This window comes from Carassius gibelio, chromosome A4 (assembly GCF_023724105.1).
Source record: "Carassius gibelio isolate Cgi1373 ecotype wild population from Czech Republic chromosome A4, carGib1.2-hapl.c, whole genome shotgun sequence".
Taxonomy (NCBI): domain Eukaryota; kingdom Metazoa; phylum Chordata; class Actinopteri; order Cypriniformes; family Cyprinidae; genus Carassius; species Carassius gibelio.
In genome coordinates this window covers 20,433,884-20,457,181 of record NC_068374.1, presented here as the reverse complement: position 1 = coordinate 20,457,181, position 23,298 = coordinate 20,433,884, and the positions used below count along the sequence as shown (strand labels likewise).

General features: G+C 38.9%; 1 protein-coding gene across 1 annotated transcript in view; it reads right to left on the bottom strand.

Moving 5' to 3' along the window:
- Positions 1-521: 521 nt before the first annotated feature.
- Positions 522-23,298, bottom strand: part of LOC127971003 (GRAM domain-containing protein 4) — a 192,411-nt gene continuing 169,634 nt past the window's right edge. The window contains exons 9-14 of the mRNA XM_052573743.1: positions 22,743-22,811; positions 5,527-5,671; positions 4,877-4,970; positions 4,619-4,709; positions 3,639-3,707; positions 522-3,316 (exon numbers count right to left, since the gene is read on the bottom strand). Coding sequence (XP_052429703.1) covers positions 3,218-3,316; positions 3,639-3,707; positions 4,619-4,709; positions 4,877-4,970; positions 5,527-5,671; positions 22,743-22,811 — 567 coding nt within the window. The 3' untranslated portion in view covers positions 522-3,217. The remainder of the gene's footprint in view (positions 3,317-3,638; positions 3,708-4,618; positions 4,710-4,876; positions 4,971-5,526; positions 5,672-22,742; positions 22,812-23,298) is intronic.

Sequence of the window (23,298 nt, the reverse complement as noted above, 5' to 3'; positions counted from 1 at the left end):
AAACCTCTGTTATTTCAGAATTTAGCAGTAAGAAAGAAATTATTCGTCATCCAGTTTTTTATATCAACTATGTATTGCGTTAGTTTTTCAAATTGGTATGTTTCGCCAGGCCACGAAGAAATATATTGCTAGATTTCTCTTATCATCAGCATAACAGTGAAAGCTGTGTTTCTTGATGATATCTCCCAAGGGTAACATGTAAAGCGTGAAAGAGTAACGGACCTAGTACTGAGCTTTGAGGTACTCCATACTCCACTTATGATCAATGATAACTCTTCATTCACTGCTACGAATTGATTGCGGTCATATAAGTATGATTTAAACTATGCTAATGCACTTCCATTAATGCCAACATTAATGGAATTAATGCCATTAATGCCTAGTCTATTCAAAAGAATGTTGTGGTCAATAGTGTTGAACGCAGCACCAAGAGTAAGTTCACCCAAATATGTGAATTTGAAGTAAAATGTACCAAAAATCATTAAAAAACGAATTAAAAAAATCACACAGACACACATAAGTCTATACAATTCATTAATTTACTTAAATAAAAAAAACTGTACAACACATTATGATTTAACAATATACATTGTTCTATTGAAATCAGAACATAACATGTTATCATCATTTTGTATATAAATCATTTGTCTTCAGACAGCCAGAAAAAAACAGCTAACAAATAATAACAATTCACATCTGTCAGATGAACTCATTAGAAAATATTATGAAAATAGCAAACATTTACACAGTTAACAAATACTTTATCAACTAGTGCCAACTTGAGCATCTCCAGATACACAATGACTTATGATGCTCAGTTAAACAGCCCAACAAAGCATTTTTATGTAAACTGTTGCTTTTAAAATGTATATTGTGTGTGTGTGTGAACTTCATGAACAAGTCTCATATTCAACCACTAAATTCAAATAAGAAAGCAATTATATATTGCATAAATAAAAACTTAAAATCAGCACAAATTTAAGGCAGTACAATATAACCATGATGTATAAATATAGTACTTCAAAATCTTTACTGGATAACATGTTAATTTTTTAAACAAAGAATTTCAGGAAATCTACAAAATATTATTTATATTTTTTTTTTCTTTCACATCTAAAAGAAATATGACCTATGCATGTACATTCATGTACTGTATTCATTTACTTGTAATGTATTTCTTAGTGCTGATATTAAAGCAGTTGCATCCAAAAACCACAAGAAGATGAAAAATAATAATAATAAAATAAAATAAAATAAATTATATTATATTATTCCAGTTTTCACACCCCTGGGCTGGGCTGTTTAGCAGGGATCAACCTGGTCTGGACTGGATTTACACCCGGCCTGTGTAAACATCAATTTGAGACAGACAATGCAGAAGAGCAGTTTAAAGAAACAACATTTGGCAAAATTATTAGTCAATCGATTCATTCTGTGCTTCATAAGTGCAATCCAAAACATCAGCCAGCGTGTGGGAAAATTCCAAAAGCTCTAAATGGCCTTTGGTAAAATACACAGATTCATCTTTGGGAGCTGAGCAACATTCAACAGTCCCTCATATGGGTGAGTAAAGTCTTTGAAAACCCAGAACAGTATTTTCTCATAAAATGATGATCTTTGGAATGTCTTAGATACAAATTATACAAATGTAATTTCCAACATTTAAATAAACTCTTAATATTATAGTGTATCTGTGCAAAGCTCTTCTGTTTAGGGTAGACAAATGAAAAGTGTGACCCACTATAAATATTGTACAATTCCTTAAGTTAGATTTCTCTTATATTTCAACATTACAGGATATTGCCACTGAATTGTTTTACCACTACATCTAAAATTTGCTGCTGGTCAGTTTTTCAATAGTTTACACATAGTTGTTCTGGAATAATTCATGACTGAGAATCAAGTTTTTTTTCTTTTTTCGTAACTATGCATTCTTTAGATTTTGTGGTAAAATATGATCTGGATATTTCTCAGTGAGATTCAACCAAAAATTGCTCTAATGGCCTAAAAATTGTCATCAAGATGAGTTTAGAGTCACTTTGTAAAATAAAATAAAGTGCAACCCAGTGTTCGTTTCTGAGTTTGACACCATTCATATCTAATTAGTGTTAGTGATTCTGCTGACTGCCATTACAGTTTAGAAGAAAGGCATTTTAAATAATTTGAAACTACGCTTTCCCAAAGTTAAACTTGGGAAGATATTCTGCTAAAAACACATGAAGCACTCTTTTCTGAGAGGTGAGATTTAAATGAGTTTTAAGTGTGTTTTTGCGCACACAGCAACAATGCAAACACGTAAAAAAATGCTTTGTTTATCAGCCTTAAAGGTTATTTGCACTCATTTGCAGTGACAAAAATAATTTACATTCATTTTCAATGAAAGTTTTAGATTTCTGGCAACTTGAACAGTGACCATTGCAAAATAACAAAGTGCACAAAGTTTAACTTTAGAACTAACCTGAATATAAAAAATGTATGTATAGTATATAAATAAATTATGCTGACTACAAATATAAATTAAATTTGAGAGTGAAGGTCAAGATAAAATATAGAGCATGAGACACATACTATAACTTTATGTTGTCTGATATTGCTCAAACTCTTATTAAAAGTGATTTCCTGTCAATTTTTGCTGCAAAACATTATAAGTGTTAACACACCTTAAAATGCAATTACTGCAAAATTACATTAAATATTTATCAGTATATTTGTCTTATTTACCGGTTTAAAATATTAAAATTTAGCTTAAAGGCAAATTTAAATGAGAAGGAAATTTCAATGAAATATATCTTAAATATAGCTTTTGATTTGTTTTACCTAACAATTGTGGTTAATTGTCTTTTAAACAAAAATACTGATTAAGTTATTTTATGCTGTCTAAAGTGTTAAAGACCATCCTTCCTGTAACATCTTCCAGACAATAAAACAATAAAACCAGACATGAAATCTGAATCAATGAGAGACAAGTACAAAACACAAGTCTGTACACTGATCAGTATGCTCATTTTTGAAAAGCATAATAAGAAGCCACCCGCATCCCTCAAGTTGGAAAAGCCTCTGCTTTGAGATGCAAAAACCCTCACTGGAATGTCCACTCGCTGAATCTCCTGCTAGTCACATCAGATGCCCACAATCTTACAAATTACAGTCGTTTGAAGTTAACTAGACAGGAAACTATTATCCAAATGAGATATCCTCCAGCAGGATAAAGGGTGAGTTACATCTCAGGGTTGGCTGTGGTCATGATCTTCATGTACTGGGTAAAAATTGTCTCAAAGGCCTCATCTCTGTGTACCATGGCACCAAAGACCAGTGGCTGTGAGAACAAGATGAAGCGATTCACTGTCAGACTTTATTTATTTATTAATCAAAACAATAAACAGACAGCGTAATTATTTTAATGAGGGTGATAAAGTACATCCAACTTTATCAGCATACATACAGTACACTCTTAATGTAATATATATACAATATAGTATAGTTCAGCTGCTTGAATGCTTATATCGTTGCAAAATATAAACTATATTGTTTAGCTCTTATCTGCCTAAATGTGCCTATAAGAGACTTAGATATTTTAAACATTAATATCATGATTTTCTTTGAAGCAGCTTAGAAACTCTGTGTATTTTGAAAAGTACCTTCTGTGTTGATGGAGTGGCAATAGAAATGCCCATTCCAGACCCAGGCAGAACTGATAAAACTTTATACTGTGGAAAAAGAAATCCAAGAGTTACTGTAACAGTAGAATATATATATTACAATATTAAAATTTTTTCTGTATTTTTGATCAATACATATCTATATATTATATATATATATATATATATATATATATATATATATATATATATATATATATATATATATATATATATATATATATATGATAATAAAGCCTCTCTGACTCTGAATAACTTAAATAAATGAGGGTAAATAAATGATGACAAAGTTTTGGAACACACTGCACAAATTTGCCCAATGTCTTTGCCAATCTGCAAATGTTGTTACTCCATGCTGTAAATCTGAGCAAAAAGGAATCCAGTGTATTCCAGCTGCAAAAACAATATGCATATTTGCTAATCAATGTTATCAATATTATAGCTTTATTACAATAAGCCCGCCTGTAGCTCAAACAGTAGAGCATAGTGCTAACATGGCATGGCAAAAAAACATTTAAAATATTAATGTATAATTTAGAAACTCCAAAAATGTATACATATTTAATTAAAATGCCCTTTACATGCAGGTCTGTGTGAAGTCTCTGATGCACCTACTGCTGTATGACACAAAGGTATAGTCCTCATATGCAATATGTTAGTGAATTATAAATGGTCAAAAGTTCATAAAATTATTTGTATTTTCATTTTTTTGTATTTGTGTGTGTGTGTGTGTATATATATATATATATATATATATATATATATATATATATATATATATATATATATATATATATATATATATAAATAACATTTAATGAAATAATAATTATTATTATTAATAAACATTTATTAATCTTTTTTTTTTTTTCAGTTAACTCTTTGAGTGTAAGTTTTATTTCAATGACCGAAAATTATTTCAGTCGTTTTTACTTAAAGATAACAACACTTGCACATACCTTCTGGATGTCTGTGATGTCCACCAGTTTGATGACTTTGTTCTTCTTTGAAGATCCTGATCTTGTGCTGGAGCTCTCAAAACACAGGCAGCTGTTTGGATGGACAACCGATGGTAATTATATTGCTACTGCATTACCGTACATCACATGTTAATGTACAAATGTGTGAAACTATTTATAACAGCATAAAACAGAGTGAAAAGTGTTGCCAGCATCTTGCTGTGCTCAACAATCAGATACTGAGCAAATGTTTCTTACTTCTCAGTGACATAGAGCATCCCATTGCGAATGTAGTCAGTCGGCATCTTCCTGTCTCTGTTTATCAGACAGCATCTCCAACCATTCTCACATACTGCAAGAAAACACCACTAAATCACACACTTGTACAAAAGTGTAAAGAGAAGGGAGTAAAAATCTGTTTATGAGGTACAACTGGTGCTGTAAGCAGGATTGACATCGAGTGGTTTAACTAGTTATTGCAGTCCAAATGTAAAAATATTGGAGAGGGCTTTTTTGGGGGGGTTTTTTTCACCCGGGCCCTTCTCCTCAAACTTAATGCACACACAGGTTGCCAGATTAATGAAACCAACAGAAAGGAGTGCACTTGACAATGAATTAAATGAAATACAGTGTGTATTTCAATTTCACTTTCACTTTCAATTGACAACCCGGGGGGCGAAATACAATTGGGTAAACTGGCAGTGGGTGGGTTTCACAAACCAAAACAAAGACAGTTGTTCGGACACAGAACGCACACTTTCAAAGGAGAATAACTGCCTGTATAATTTTTTTTTTCAATTGAACAAGTATGTTAATTTTTATGCTTTAGTGGAGTACTTTTCAAGTACTTTTTTCTTTAGGGAAGCAAAGTGTCATAAGATGAATAGCAAGTCTAAGAAAGGTCTCACCAGGCAGAGGTTTCTCATTCTCAGGTAGGTTGAAGACCTCATGGAATGCTCCTTTCTTTGTGCTGTGTGAACGGCTACTCTCTTCCTCTCTGGTCACTCCGGCCGGGATGGTAGCTAAACTACTCCGTGAAACCACCGGCTGGATCTAAACATAAAAGGAGGGATGTTAACATATACTATTATAAAAAATGCTGGGTGGTTTCAACCCAACTTTGGGTCAAATATGGACTAACCCAACTTTTGGGTTAAAAATTTAATTACAAAATTTAACCCAACAGCTGGGTTAGTCCATATTTGACCCAAAGTTGGGTTGAAACAACCCAGCATTTTTTAGAGTGTAGAAAGAGAGAGAGAGAGAGAGAGAGAGAGAGAGAGAGAGATAATAGTGTTTATTTTGATCATTAATACTAAATAGCATTCATTTGGATCACTAATACTGCAAACGTGACGTAGTTCGTTTTTTTTTTTGTATGTTTGTCATGTGGGTGAGTTTTTTTGTCAGTGTAATGTTTTAAGAGAAGCAACTGCCATTGATCTCATTCAAAAGGGCAAGAGGTCAAGAGGCATTTGTCATTTGTGTAACACTGGGGAAAACGTCTCAGGTTACAAATGTAACCTTTGTTCCCTGAGAATAGGGAACGAGACAATCCGTCATCGACATTATGGGGAACGCCTCAGGCGTGACAGGTGTCTGAAATCAAATATAAACTCACAGCAATCATGCTGTAACCTGAGACATTCCCTTTTGAAGGGAACTTCGACAATACGTCATCGGCGTTATGGGGAACAAAATACCCACGCCACCATGCTAAAGGGAGTGCATGCCCAATGGCAGTGACAACTGTCAGAACCAGCAATTCAATGAACGCTAGAACCACTCACCCTCAGGTCACACTGGGCTGTCAGTGACAGCACTCCCTACGGTCATAGCCCAAGCTATATGATACCACAGAAAACCTCCATAAACATAGTTTAGTGAAAGGTCTACCTGGGCCTGCTCAAGGGCCTAGGAACACAACTTCGACTTCTTAGAAAGGGTCCCTTCTAGGGAATGTGGCTAGGGAACCCGAGGGAACCCCAGCCAATCACTATTCAGGGGAAAGTGCCACCTGAAATGCCACAAGGCAGGCCTGACCTGGTGTCACTACATAAGACACTACAGACTGTCCACTTCCTGTCTGTCCAAAGACAGAGCCTCTGGACACTTGCCTTTAGGAAGGAATCCAACCCAAGGAACTGCGGAGCAGGCAGTGAACCACTCGGCCCAGATCTCAGAGACGGATATCCTGGAGAGTATGAGTAAAGCATAGTGCTTTACAACCCTTGCCAGCGAGAGGAGTTTCTCTACTGGATCCATGGATCTACCCAGTGTTTGTGTTTCAAAACACTGAGGAGGATTGTGAGGGCCTAAGGACTGATCTAACTGGGAGGCCTAATGAGAGCCGACTGACCAGACTCAGGAGACCACATTCTCATATTGACCCTCAGTGAGGGGAGCATAAGATCTACCTGGTAGGCAACCAGGGTGTAGCAAGATAAAGAGGGTCCAGGAGGGAACCCGTAGCAGATAATAAAAACTTAAGCCGAGCCTGGGCGCGAGCTCACTTTCGGTAGCTGCCTAAACTGAAAGTAAGCAGCCACTAGCTTACAAAACCCAGCACCACTGTGAAACTACTCTCAGGGAGACCTGGAGAGGCCTACTACCTGACAACCACAGTATGTGGGAGCTCACCTTCAGAGAGGCCTGGTGAAGCCTACTACCTGATAACCACAATATGTGGGAGTTCACCTACAGAGAGGCCTATTACCTGTTACCAGATAACCACCTTAAGTGGAAACTGAAAGTAATTTGGAACTCAACTCCAGGGAGGCCTGGTGAGGCCTACTACCTCACAACCACAGTATGTGGGAGCTCGCCTTCAGAGAGACCTGGTGAAGCCTACTACCTGATAACCACAATATGTGGGAGTTCACCTACAGAGAGGCCTAGAGAGGCCTACTACCTGTTACCAGATAACCACCTTAAGTGGAAACTGAAAGTAATTTGGAACTCAACTCCAGGGAGGCCTGGTGAGGCCTACTACCTGACAACCACAGTATGTGGGAGCTCAACTTCAGGGAGGCCTAGTGAGGCCCACTACCTGATAAACACAGTGCATGGGAGTTCACTTACAGAGTGGAAACTCAAAGTATGAAAAACCATGACATGAAGGAGCTTACTTTCAGGGAGGCCTGGAGAGGCCTACTACCTGAAAACCATAGCTGATAGTGAGCCAGACTGGCAGTCCAGTTGACTATCTTTGGGGCTTTGCCTTCAGGGAGGCCTTATGAGGCCTACTATCTGATGGTTCAAAAAAGTGGGAACAACACATATAAACTGTTATGACAGGAAGGCCATCACATACTCAGCACAGAAGCCACATCTTCTTTGAGCTTCTCCCTAATTCGCTCTAGCCACCAACTGGGGGAGGCTTCAGGGCCCTAAAGTCCAATACTTTAATTGCTCCTCTAAGAATGACCCGCTAAGTTTATACAGGGAACAAGGTCTGTAGAGAAATACAAATCAGTGTTAGTTATACACAGAATTTTACAAACCAAAAAGTTCACCTGCGGCATACGGAGTGAAGACTCGCCAGAGAGTTCTCAATTAATCTGGAGTCCACCACTTTTACATGCCTAAAAGAGGTGCTCACATCAACCAGTTGCTACGGCGGGCCATCAGAACATAGTTCTCATCATAAGTCCCATCATAAGATAGTTCGCAAACGTCTCGTCAATGGGCGGCATCGACACATAACCATACTCCCTGATCCCCTTAACATCAGCGAAATTACCCCGCTGATGTCGATGAATACGGGCAGAGTACGGTTTCTTCCATGCCCTCTCGATCTCTGAATGGAGATCAGGAAGGAATGGAAGGCTCTGCTGAGCTGGTAGTCTATGTTCAGGGAGAAACCGATCATCCAAATGACCGCGAATGATCTCTCCCTGAGCGCGCTGCCATGGCAACTGAAGTTTGTCAGTGGTGTGCTCCATAACTTCCACCAACTCTGTGTACACAGGGCAGGATGGCTGACGAGGTTGAGGACCTAAATCATCATCCTCAGCTATCTCTTGCCCAGCCCGAAGAGCACTCGCTGCAGTATCAGTAGGAGAATCGTCTCCGTCATCCACCTGCAGCTCACTCTCATCAGCCGATGATGCGTCCGAGAGGTTAACACCCCTCTCGAGACTGTTAGCGAGCTCCATCTGGGAGCCCCATAAAGTGCGTCGCCGCTCTGCCTCGGCACGAGCTGGACCCGATCCGCGAGGACCAGATGCTGAACTCTCTTCCCTCGAGAAGAGAGCCAGACGAGAGCGGAGCGTTATAGGAAGACGCTCACAATTTGCACAAGACGCTCCCTCTTCACCCAAACAATACACACACATCTCATGAGTGTCACCCGGCGACAAATATCTTGGGCACGGGTCAGCACATTTAAATTTTAGGACTTGCCTTAGATGTGCGTTTCATTTTCGCTGTAAGCAGACGTTTAAATCAGACAAAACAGTCCCTGAAGATGAAAAGGATATTGTCATGGTTTCAAGGCGCCCTTTTTATATATCCAGGTTGCATGCTCATCATTCAAGCTGATGATTCATGGCTGTCGCCGGTCAGCATGATTGCTGTGATTTGATATTTGATTCAGACACCTGTCACACCTGAGGCGTTCCCCATAACGTCGATGATGTATTGTCGAAGTTCCCTTCGAAAGGGAACTGGGCATTGAAATGCTTGTGATGAGGCTCAGACATACAGTGACAATAACAAGACATAAGTCATAGACGTACATGGAGAGCACTGAGGTTCTTGAGTGACTACAGTGCCCATAGACAGAAAGACATGGATTACCATTATATTCCCATAAGTGGAAGTAATAGGCAGTGTTTGGAATAACGGCGTTTAAATGAACGGCGTTAGGTAACGACATTATTTTTTCAGTAACGGGGTAATCTAACTAATTACTTTTCTCGTCATTACAACGCCGTTACCATTACTTGAAAGTAAAATGTGGTGCGTTACTATGCATTGATTTAATAAACTATGTAATCCGAACACACCCCTGGCTCACACAGCGAGTTTGGAGGTGGGTTAAAAACGAGATAAGCGATTATGATTGGCTAAGGCAGAGTCATGTGTTTCATGGTAGCCAATCAGAGCCAGTGTTTTTACACACATGCCGGCACATGCACCAGCGCCAGCGGCGCCAAACACACACACAGGCAACAGCTACACAGAGATTCGCAGCAGCAGCAGAGATGGCGACTCAGGAGCAATCCGATGAAAAGTTGCCATTTTCAAGGTGGAGATATAAGCACTACTTCAAATTAATTGTGGTAAAAGCCAAGAACGTGTATGTAATGTGTACATATAATGTGTGACACACACATCTACAAAGCTAGTGGCCCAAAACAGTTTTCTTACAAAGATAATACTTGAAGTGCAGGATAAAACTCTTGCTGTCTGTTGACGTGCAATAAATATGAAAGTTATGTACGAACACGTTTTTTTGTTTTTTGTTTTTTACAGTAACGCAAATAGTTACTTTCCCTGGTAACGAGTTACTTTTATTATAGAGTAATTCAGTTACTTACTCATTTACTTTTTGGAACAAGTAGTGAGTAACTATTACTAATTACTTTTTTAAAGTAACGTTCCCAACAGTGGTAATAGGTACAATAAAGGTAATCAGTGTTTAGAGTTATGGTGTACATAAGAAGTCCTGAGGTATTGTGATTACTGGGGTAGAACGGTGTCTAAAATGTCATTGTAGAGTGACGTAGAGCTACAATGGAGGAAAATTAAAGTGGCAGTGCAGATGCAATAAATAAACTTAAGAGCAGCACACATTCAGATGTATTCCTGAGTAGAGCAATGTCCAAAAGTCATTGTAGTGTGTCACAGAGTAATAAAAAAGTGGCAGTGCAAGTACAATGAAATTAAACCACTGATCTATATATATAACTGGATCGCTCATCACGTTCTAAACTGCCAACAGGCAGTGAAGCCACCGGAAGTGTTCGATCGGCCATTTTACTAATCCCTACCAGCAGAGAGCACCATTGAGTTACATTCAAACCGCTGTCCTAAATAACTCGATTTGAAGCTGATCAGTCAAAACGGGACTCGTTTTTATGTTATGTGTAATAAAGTAATGTTTACTTCAGATGTCATCTGCAGTGTTTATGGTCTTTTGGGGCAGGATAAGCGATATATGTAAATTGTGTAGGTGGGTGTGTCTGCTGCGCACTGACGACACAGGTAACTGATCAAACACATAAAAATGGCTTATTTCTTTATGAACAAAATTATTCAGGAATTATTATACATGAAAGTATTAGTATCAGAAATGGATTATATTAAAATGAATAATACAATTATGTTGTTAATATTGCTCTAATGCATTTTTTTTTATTTATTTACTATCTGGGAAATAAAGCTTAGTATTTATTTCTTAAATCCGTACTGTATATAGTCAGTTATTTCTCTGAATAAATTCAGATTTCAGAACAAACACTTCGTTCTTTGTTATATGTTTGAGGTCGTGTCCGTCTGATGTTTATCATGTTCATGATGCTCACTAAGTAGGGGAAATTCCCGACATTAAAAAAATAACCGTTTACATTCCTAGGGTGTTTGCATTGTACAGAGATACTTCATATTTTATAAACGCTGACTTGTTAGGTGATGTTTTCTCATTAAAATCATACAAATTCCTATTAATTCAATGGAACGTTTTCGCACACTAGGGATTACCAATATGGCGGCGCGGTGGCTTCACTTTAATGACATCATGAGCAATCCAGTTCTATATTATAGATCAGTGAATTAAACATAAGAGCAGCATGTATTCCGTTTTTTTTTTTTCATGTAGTATTCATTTTGTACAGATTCCCAAAACAATCAAACCACTCAAACATTCAACTATTTCTACCTCTAATGATCTAATAATGCACTATTGTGGAAACCAAGGTTAAACTAAAAATAAACAAATAAAATAAATAAATAATAATAAATAAATAAATAAATCCTTTAATAGTATCTCAATGATACTGAAATAGCACTGGTGGAAACAAAGTGATCCTTTTTGTCTTGAATGACACTAAGCACACACAAAGCTACCCATCACATAGTCTGTGAAAATGGATTCAAAATGGCACATTTAGCTGTACACATTGTCTGATGTAGCTTGATGCTAACGTTAGCTCTAATGCTACTAATAGCAGGTGCATTTCTTCTTCATAATGCATTTCTGTCACAATAATTCACGTAAGGTTGTAAGAAAATGTTTTGTTGTATTTTATAGTTTTATAGACTTTTGATAAATAAGGGGTAAATGCATACTGAGCCTGACGTGAGATCGCTGCTTTGTTGCTTTGCAAACATTGAAATTCCACAAAAAAGGCTGATAAATGTGATTAATGATAAAAGAATGTAGCCCAGTGCTAAAAAACATTTCAGTTATCTAAGTGCTAAATAATTTAGATTAATTAAGGTTCATAATTATACATTAGAACTAAAGAAATTATCTTAAAGATATAAAAAATTTGAATTTAGAAGTAAGCTCAAGAAACATATTTATTGTAGTTAATTTCCATTCTATTCATTTAGGGTAAGTGAAAGGGATTATGGGAGTTGTATTTTTGTTATTCAATTGTTTGTTTTAAGTATGTGTTTAAATTTATTTTAAGGGTTTTGTTTAAAGAATTTCATTGGTAAAGTGAAATGTGTAATGTAACATGTAATATTTTGATGTTTGGTAGTAAAAAAAAATAATAATATATGACGTTTGGTATGCATGGAATGACGTGAGGTGAAAGGTGAACAACCGGGAAAAAAGAGGAAGAGAGACGATATAGCGGAGCAGAAGTTGCTTCGAGAAATCGCTCCGTGTTTTAGTGTTTGGACATTAAAATAGAACGTGACAAACGTTGTATAGTTTCCAGTTGGACTTTGGCTGTGTTTGTGCACACAGTCGGACTGAATTGTGAACTTGAAAACCGAACATTTTGTAGTTATTGAAGTTTTGCCAAAGCTAACATTTCGCCGCCGAGAGGAAGTCTGCCGTGTGAGTGATTTCCAGTCCATGGACATCGCGTGTGAGAGACTTGCCTGCCTGTGACGGTGCGGTTATTCGACGGACGAACTTCATTTGGGATTAAGGTATCTTAAATTGTTTTTTCCTTGCTCCAAAGGGAGAGAAGGGGTCATTTTGTTTATTGGCCACGCCGAACACAAGCAACGCTCCAGGCCTGCAACGGTTAATTGTTATATTTTAGCTCTTTTGCCGACTAGGATTGGGGTGGGCGAATCACGGGTAGTGTGTGTGTGAGTGTGGGCCCGTGTGTATGTTTCATGTTAATGTGTTATGTACTGTATTTTAGCTTACTGTTAAATGTTAGCTAAAGTGAGGCTAATGTTGTCACAAACGAGACAGGAGGCAGACAGGATGGACCGTTTGAGAGTTTTATTAGCAGAATGCTCCGAACCAGACGGGAATATCAGAGTGAGAGCGAGTATGGACCAATATCTATACAACTGAACGATCTCTGATCACAGTAAGTGGAAGTGGAATCACCGAAGGAGGACTGAAGGCAGAAGAAGACTGGCCGATCTTTGAGGGTTCTCAGAAGATTCGCGGATTCTCAGGCGAGTGTTGAGATAGAGTCTGTAAGCCATGTAATGACGAGATCAGACGGAGACTGAAGGTTGAGAGTGGGTATATAAGGGTGAGCATTGATGAAGGATAGCAGGTGACGGTGATGAGGATGAAGAATTACAGGTGATGACAATTAATATTCAGGGGATGACGAGCGAGTGGGTGGAGGGAGTGATGATGATGGTGGTGGAATCCTGACAGTACCCCCCCCTCCCGAGGCGGCTCTTGACGCTTGAGAAGAGGGGCATTGGCGACGGCGAGGCCTACCACGACCTCTGGGGGCAGGACGATCAGGATGGTCTGCATGAAACTGGGTGAGGAGGGTTGGGTCCAGAATGTCTTCGCGGGGTACCCATGAGCGTTCCTCGGGGCCATAATCCTCCCAGTCGACTAGATATTCCAGCCAGGGGCCTCGTCGCCGCGAATCCATGATGTTGCGGACACGGTAGATAGGCTCCTCTTCTACTGGAACGGGAGGAGGAGGTAAGTCCCTAGGTCCTGGATCTGAGGGAGGAGAAGTGACAGGATCAATGAAGGGTTTTAACAAGGAGACGTGAAATGAGGGTGAAAACTTGTAATGAGGTGGGAGGTTGAGCCTGTAAGTGACTTCATTCAGCTGCCTCTGCACGGTAAATGGTCCGATGTATCGGGGACTCAGCTTACGGCAGGGCAGGCGAAGGCGGATGTCTCGGGTTGAAAGCCACACCTTCTGACCCGGTTGGTACTGGGGAGGGTCTGTCCGTCGACGATCGGCTTGGGTCTTGTGCCTTCGCACTGCCTGTTGGAGGTGAACGTGAGCTGAGTCCCATACCCTCTCGCTCTGATGGAACCAATAGTCAACGGCTGGAACCTCCGAGGGCTCCCCAGACCAAGGGAATAGAGGAGGTTGAAAACCCAGGATACATTGAAAAGGAGTGAGCCCGGTGGTGGATTGCCTGAGAGAATTCTGGGCGTATTCAGCCCAGGGGAGGTAGCGGCTCCAGCTGTCCTGGTACTGGTGGCAATATGACCTGAGGTACCGTCCTATCTCCTGGATCTTCCGCTCAGTCTGGCCGTTCGTCTGAGGGTGGTATCCTTAGGATAGACTAACAGTTACCCCAAGTAGTCGGAAGAAGGCTTGCCATACCCGAGATATGAACTGCGGACCTCTATCCGATACTATATCTTCGGGAATTCCAAAATTTCTGAAAACATGGTGGAACAAAGCCTCCGCGGTCTCAAAGGCGTAGGGGGTCCAGGTAAGGGGATCAGCTTGCAAGCCTTCGAGAACCGATCCACTGCTACTAGAATACAGGTGAAGTTGTTAGATTTAGGAAGGTCAGTCATGAAGTCTACACCTAGATGAGACCATGGACGACGGGGTATAGGAAGAGGTACGAGTTTACCCTCCGGGAGTTTTCTGGGAGTATTAGTGATGGCGCAGACTGAGCACCCTTGGACAAACCGGGAGACATCTTGGGAGATAGATGGCCACCAGTACCGTTGACTGAGGAGCGAGAGGGTACGCCTGCTACCTGGATGACCAGAGCCCGGAGCTGTATGAGCAGAGTCTGGACCTCCCGGCGGAGCGAGATGGAGACGGTTTTCCTGGGATATCTGATCGTCTATGTCCCAGAGGATTGGACAGGCGAACACGGCTGGAGGGAGAATGGGTTCAGGGCGGTACTCCTCAGACGAGGAATGATAGAGGCGAGAGAGAGCGTCAGTTTTTCCATTCTTACAGCCGGGTTGGTAGGTAACAACGAAATCAAAACGGGTGAAGAAGAGAGCCCAGCGGGCCTGACGAGGATTGAGCCGCTTGGCTTCTTTGAGGTATTCCAGATTACGATGATCGGTGATTACTTGAAATTGGTGATTGGCTCCCTCCAGCCAATGCCTCCACTCTTCCAAGGCAAGCTTGATTGCAAGCAGTTCCCGATTTCCGATGTCATAGTTTCGCTCCGCCGGGGACAGCTTCTTGGAGAAGAAGGCACATGGATGGAGTCTGGAAGGTTCACCCTGCCGCTGGGAGAGGACTGCTCCTACTCCAGTAGAAGACGCATCAACCTCGACGACAAATGGCAGATCTGGATCAGGATGGGCGAGGACGGGAGCGGTTGAAAAGGCGTCTTTTAATTGTTGGAAGGCTTGGATGGCTTCTGGGGAGAAGGATAGAGACTTGGTCTGGCCCTTCAAAGAGGAGGTCAGAGGAGCACTGATAATGCTGTAGTTATGGATGAATCTCCTATAAAAGTTGGCAAATCCGAGGAATCTTTGAAGCTCTTTCACTGTAGTGGGCTGCGGCCAGTTCCGGATGGTATCCACCTTCCTCTGGTCCATTTGCACACCATGCTGATTTATGATATAGTCCAAAAACTGTACCGACGTGGTGTGAAATTCACATTTCTCCAATTTCAGGAATAAGTGATGGACTCTCAATTTCTGCAGGACCAGAGTGACATGGCGTCTGTGTTCAGGAAGTGATGATGAATAGATGAGGATATCATCCAAGTAGACTACAACAAATCTATTGAGGTACTCTCGGAACACTTCATTCATATAATTCTGAAAGACTGCAGGGGCGTTGGATAGGCCGAACGGCATTACCCTGTACTCATAGTGGCCGGAAGGGGTGACGAAAGCAGTCTTCCACTCGTCACCCTGGATACGGATTAAATTGTATGCACTGTGCAGATCCAACTTGGAGAATATACGGGCCCCACGTAGTTGTTCCAGGGCTGCTGGGACCAGAGGAAGGGGGTAGCGAAATTTGACCGTTTGGGAGTTGAGATGGCGGTTATCAATACACGGTCGCAAGCCTCCATCCTTCTTAGCCACGAAAAAGAAGCTGGAAGCGGCAGGTGAAACCGATGGTCGGATGAACTGCTGCTGAAGGGCTTCATTCACATACTCCTCCATGGCCTTCTGTTCCGGGATGGAGAGAGGGTAGATACGGCCTTTAGGTAGAGTGGCTCCAGGTAGCAGGTCGATGGCGCAGTCCCATGGCCGATGAGGTGGTAACTTGGTCGCCAACTGCTTGCTGAACACATCCTGGAACCCCCTGTACTCAGCAGGAATCTCCACTTGATGCTGGACTTCTGGACTCTCAACTGAAGTCGAACAGACTGGGAGTTTGGGTTTGAGCACGGAGGACAAAGAAGAGGGAGAAGATAGGGCTTTCTTCTTGACTGGAGCTAGACAGGTATGTGTACAGTTTTCTCCCCAACGAAGAACCTCCCCGGATTTCCAGTCAATGGTGGGCTGATGTTGGATCAACCAGGGGCGTCCCAGGATGAGCTCAGCAGTAGACTCCTCCAGCACCAAGAATGAGATCTCTTCTGTGTGTAAACAGCCAATGCGAATGTGGGAGAGACATGACTGATTCGACCTTGACCCAGCGGCTTTCCTTGGATGGTTTGAACTCTGAGCTCTTGAAGGCTGCGGTGCTTGCAGACGTTCAGTTTTTGGAGGAGCTGGGTTGAAATGAAGTTCCCCGCTGAACCGGAGTCGAGAAGGGCTTGCGCTGAGACACAGATATGCGGGGTTAGTAGATGAACCATGGTACGTTTTAAAGATTCCACTTTAGGAGGGATCTGAATGGAGCTTACCGCAGAACGTTGAGGTCGAACAGGACAGGGGCAGATGAGGTGATTGTCGCTCCCGCAGTACAGACAGAGGTGAAGCTGGATACGACGCTGGCACTCAGAAGGAGTGAGATGGGTGGAGTCCACTTGAATGGGCTCAGGTGCTGGAGGAGAAGCAATGGGAAACTCGAATGGTCTTCTGAATGAGGTTCTCAATTCCCATGGAGTCATCATAAACAACCAATAGCTGACGGATGTTCGGATTCAGGCCGTGGCGGAAAGCGGTAATCAGGGCCGACTCGTTCCAGCCACAGGATGCCGCCAGGGTGCGAAACTGGAGGGCATACGTACTGACAGAGGAGTTTCCTTGACGGAGATTGTAAAGCTGATCGTGAACTGAGAGATCTGAAACAGCCTGGCCAAAGACTTCCTTAAAATGAGACATGAAACCTGACAGGGACTTTAACACTGGGGAATCTGAATTCCAAAGAGATTGTGCCCACTGGAGAGCTCTGCCAGAGAGTAGAGAAATAATAAAGGCCACCCGGGCGGAATCATCGGTAAACTGATGCGCTTGCATTTGGAAATATAGTGAAACCTGAGGCAAAAAACCGCTGCAATCCTCCGCCTCACCACTGAACGGCGCTGGTCGGGCCATGGGACTCGCAGAGGCAGCCGGCGAAGTAGCGGGTGTTTGCGGAAGTTGATGTTGGCGTGCAGAGTGAAGGATTGCTTCAGGGATGGCGGAAGGGTTGTCCGGTAAAGAAGAGAAGATTGACTGGCACTGCTCGCACTAGTTCGGCAAACGGGTCTTTACTGGGATTAAGTTAAGAACCCAGGAACGCCCTTTAGTACCAGGAGATAGGCCTAGGGGGCGCTACAAGAATAATGCGGATAATGTGTCATACCTAGCGGAGGTGTGAAAGACTCGTTTGGTGAGAAGAATAGAACCATGAAACAGGGAATTTTCAAAGGCAACACACATACAGAGAACACAGGAGTGTTTATATGTGAGATCTTTCAGAGGTGAAAAGTGCCATAAATCAATCTGATTAGCCTTCTCTAAAAACACACACAACATGGCCTTAGAAAATATTTAATAAAATTCACAGTTTTACAGATTAGATTATGAAATTTCTAATGAAGTTTTGAAAGACTTGTGGCTTTATCTATGCTGTATCTCTAAACTCATATCTTACATCAACAATTTTTATAATATTTTTATTTTTGTTTTTATGTTTGAGCTTATATATCTCTATTATCATAACAGTCTGAGTGATTCTGATTCCTGAACAGTAAACTTTGAAGTGTCAGCTTTGTGAAAAAATGTTGTTTATGTATCTAGTCAGAAAGAACCATTGAGCAGAAACCTTTTTAATTTTGGGTATGTCATTTCTGTCTCCATGACAAAAAAGTGGGGTGACTGGTGAGGGTATATATTATATACGTATATATATTTTTTCTTTTCTTTACCAGTAAGTGTGTCCCCTTTCCTTTTGCACTGCTAACGCAATGCTCTACCGCTGAGCCACAGGAACTTATATTGCGAATACTCTGAAAGTCCTCATTTCTTTGTGATTTCGCATTGAGAAAATTTATTTTTGATTTGTTTGACACTTCTCACATGAAATTTGACCTGAAGTGATGAGCCATGATCCAGCTTTGCTTGCAAAGACTGAGATGTTCCTTTTATACTCAAACATGATCCCCAAACCTATTACCAATTCACCTACTGTGAACTGTTTCAAAATGGTTTAATTTTGATATTCCATAATCTTTCACTAGTATTTGGCCTCTGTCCCTCTACGTTTTTGGCGTAATACATTTAAGTTGGTCAGTGAAAACTCTGGAAATCTTTTCTTTGTATATTTGTCAACTAAATAAATGCAAAAGAGAATCAACAAATCACAGATTCCTGATTTTACAAAACCTCCCAACTTTTCTGGAATTGGGGTTGTAATTGTCACAATAAAAAAAATAGGTAACACTTTAGAATACTGTTTCTTACTTACTACATAACTAATAAGGAATTATTGAAGAACTAACAGGTGATTATTCATTAACACTTAACTCACTACTGCTAACTACTAAGGAAGATGTGTTAATTAATCAGTATGTAATATGATTTTATGATTATGTTAAGTAACAGTTAGCTAATCAATAACTAATGTATTCTGTCATATCTCCTGATGAACTACTATTAATTATCTACTAGTTAGGGTTCAAGAAAAATAACTATGAAGTAACTACTAATGAACAGTTTTCCACAATTACATTGAATTGTGACCCTTTCATATAAATGTTATTAGCAATAGTAGTAGTAGTATGAAAATGCAATATTAATAAATGCAATATATTTTATAGAGGTTTTGCCTATGTAGTAAATTGTTTTGTGAGTGTGTTTTGTAAGAAATCAGCTTCCTATAGGAACCCCACCATGACTCCAGTGCCTTGCGATAACTTACCTTAGTTTTTATATTTTATATACAGTACTGTATGTGTGCCTCCTCAGGATATACCACATTATCATTAATTATATTTCTTTATGTAAGGCAAAGCCTCAGGAAAAGTGAAAATACAGGTATCCAATTTGTAATTAATGAAGAATTATAAAATAATTATGCAGGACTTATTTTGAACCTGAAACATTAGGCCTATTCTAAAGTGAAAATATTGGGAACCCATTAGTAATTAATAAAGAATTATCAGATAATTCCTTAAGAATTACCTAGAATCTGAAACAGTATTCTAAAGTGAAAACATAGGGAACCCATAAGTAATTAATAATTAATTATCAAATAATTATGCAGGACTTATTTTGAACCTGAAACATTAGGCCTATTCTAAAGTGAAAATATTGGGAACCCATTAGTAATTAATCATTTTTTTTTAGATAATTCCTCAATAATTACTTAGAATTTGAAACAATATTCTAAAGTGAAAACATAGTGAACCCATTAGTAATTAATAATTAATTATCAAATAATTCTGCAGGACTTATTTTGAACCTGAAACATTAAGCCTATTCTACAGTGGAAATGTTGGGAACCCATTAGTAATTAATAAAAAATTATTAGCTAATTCCTCAATAATTACTTAGAATTTGAAACAGTATTCTAAAGTGAAAACATAGTGAACCCATTAGTAATTAATAATTAATTATCAAATAAATATGCAGGACTCATTTTGAACCTGAAACATTAGGCCTATTCTAAAGTGGAAATGTTGGGAACCCATTAGTAATTAACAAAGAATTATCAGATAATTCCTGAATAATTACTTAGAATCTGAAACAGTATTCTAAAGTGAAAATATAGGGAACCCATTAGTAATTAATAATTAATGATCAAATAATTCTGAAGGACTTATTTTGAACCTGAAACATTAGGCCTATTCTAAAGTGAAAATGTTGAGAACCCGTTAGTAATTAATAAAGAATTATTCAGCTGTGCAACGTGATCTCATGAGAATAAGTGTATTTTTACATTAAATGTGGTTCTACAACACGTACATTTACTTACATTTCCATGCACATAAAAATGTACAACCTTGACGTATTTATAGCAGTAAAACTTACAAATACTTACGTGTTAGCAGCTAAAAAAACGTAAATAATCTAACGTAAAGTGTGAATGTATATGAATTCCAATGTATTAATATTAAAATCGTTGCTTTAATGATTTAAATCTGTTGTATTTGTCATATACATGTTTTTAGTGAATTTATTGAAAGCAGTTTACTCATCTACTTAATAGGAAGTAACATTTCTGTGCATGCTGCAAACTCGTTTCGGGGATTACATAATATTAAACAAGACTACACTTTGAAACCTTAAAATGAATACAATTTATGTAATTGTTTAACCATTTCGTAATATTTTGCTGTGCGATTTTCTCCTATCCAATGACTGGCATTACAACCATAGATACACAAAAGCACAGCATAAAATTACAAATCACATCCATTTTATTTGTTTGCTGTACTCCATATCTTTAGAATCCAGATGTTTGCAAGGAACATATCCAAATTCAGCCCTTTATCAATCGATCTTCATCTTCATTCTCAGCAACAGCGACCGTCACAGTCAAATCCCGCGCTCGTTATGATTCGAATTTGAAAATAGCGACATGGTTTACGGCACTGATATCGAACGCTCATTGGTTCTCACCCAATTCGTCAAAGATTGCGACATGCCGTGTTTCAGTTGATAGACATTTTAAATCAGTACTGCGCCAGTGTGCCTTCAGAGAAGACAGATTCATAATTTCACGGATTAATAAATTAAATTCTGCTCTGTACCCTATAAAAACGATTACCTCCAGAGACGACTGCGACTGGAACTCATTATCATTTGAACTACTTTTGGTACCACTTTTGATATTTTCGCAAAAAATACATGATTAATCTTACGTTTGTTTGTCTGTTATTTGTTTATTTATAACAGTAGCATTGTTAGTTTTAAGAAATGCTTATGGGTAGGTGTAGGATTAACGTTAGTGGCTCAAAATAACGTTTTAATGTTATATTTTTACTAAAATTGTGTTTTATTATGTTTTATTCTTTTAACATTCTGTATAAAATGGGTAGGTTTAGGTTTGGGTGGGGTTTAGGGATCTTACATTTGTCAAAAAAAATTATAAAAAGGGAAAATATACATAAATATAAATATTTTTTAAATCTGATTCGCATTGAAAAGCAGCTTCATGAGCAAATTTCTATGGATAACTGACTGGTCAGAGAAGGCGTTCTATCTGTACGTATTTGAGGTTGTTTTTACGTAAATTTAGTTACGTATCGAACCTGTAATTAAGTCCAGATAATTTAGCAGGACTTCTAAATTGAACCTATTAGTAAATAATAATAAACTACATCATTTTGACTAAAAACAAGCTATAAAAGTAATCATAAACTTTGTAAAATACTCTCATCTGTTTATTTCAGATGAGAAAATTTCTTAATACAGCATATTTTATTCAGTTTTAACATGTATACTGCCCACATTTGAACTAATTTAACAAACATTTCATAATCAAAAGTTAAACATTTAGAAGCAAACAAAATCCATATTTCATTTCTATTATAGGGTAATAAGTGGGCTGTAACAAAGTTGCTACTGTATCTGTACTTTTACTCAAGTACTTGATTTATGGGACACAGCCTGATTATTATAGTGTTTTTTTGCTTATAACTGTTCAGTAGTAGTTATTTCATAGTTATTTTTCTTGAACCTTAACTAGTAGATAATTAATAGTAGTTCTTCAGGAGGTATCACAGAATATATTAGTTACTGATTAGCTAACTGTTACTTAACATAATCATAAAATTATACTACATACTGATTAGTTAACACATCTTTCTTAGTAGTTAACAGTAGTGAGTTAAGTGTTAATTAATAATCACCTGTTAGTTCTTCAATAATTCCTTATTAGTTATGTAGTAAGAAACAGTATTCTAAAGTGTTACCAAAAAATACATATATATTTTTTTAATCTTTTGATTTTGTAGTGATACAAAACTGGACGTTTCTTTGGTAGATTCACCCAGTAACATCAATTGGGTCATTGGGACTATATGGCCATTTTGATCCATTTGAGCACAGACAAAATTCATATTACACTCTGCATCTAGATTAAAACACACAAAAATAAAGAAAGGCCTCATCACACACACACACACACACACACACACACAGGTGCTGGGAGAAGCACATCACAATACCTACCTTCTCACACCCAGACAGCTGGGACGGAAAAATCAACAGATTACATGTGACCATCATGTCAACTATCTACACTGATGTTTCCCCTACGAGGGAACACCCATCACTCTCATGCACACGTGTTTACAGTGCCTGACACTTTGAAACAAATGTTTCAAAAAGGTAAGACATTTAAAGTATGAAAACACCCAAAAGGCTGGTGTTAAAGCATGACATTGTTTCTTTCTCTCTCACCCGTCGTGACACAGTGGCATTGCTGCGTTCTTTCAGCTGAGGGTCGGACATCATAGTTCTCAAATGTGTCTGTATTACAACAAAAGCCCATCTAACAAATCTGGCAGAAGTGGAGAAACAGATGTTTAGCACATACACACATTGTAGATGCTTACGTACACCAGAGATGTTGCTTCATTTGAGTCAAAGAAGATGGCCATAGGAACGGATAACATTCTTTAATGTTGTTGTGTTTTGTCAAAATAATAAAAAAAGTTTGGTCAAATGTTTAATACTTTTTCTTAAATGAATAGGATGTGCTCACCCTGCTCTCTTTCCCACGCGAGAGTTAGCATGAACTTACAGGAGTCTTCAAACAAAAACGACCAAACAAACAAAATGTGAATGTGAATCACCTGCTATCTGAACAAGATGACTTAATCTAGTGGATTAATAAAAATACCATTTACAAATCAACATAATTTTTTTTTAACAATTGTATTCTGAATTTTATATGCATTGTAAACATTTGCTTTCTTTCTATACTCTCTTTCTTAGTGATTTGGTCACGTGAATA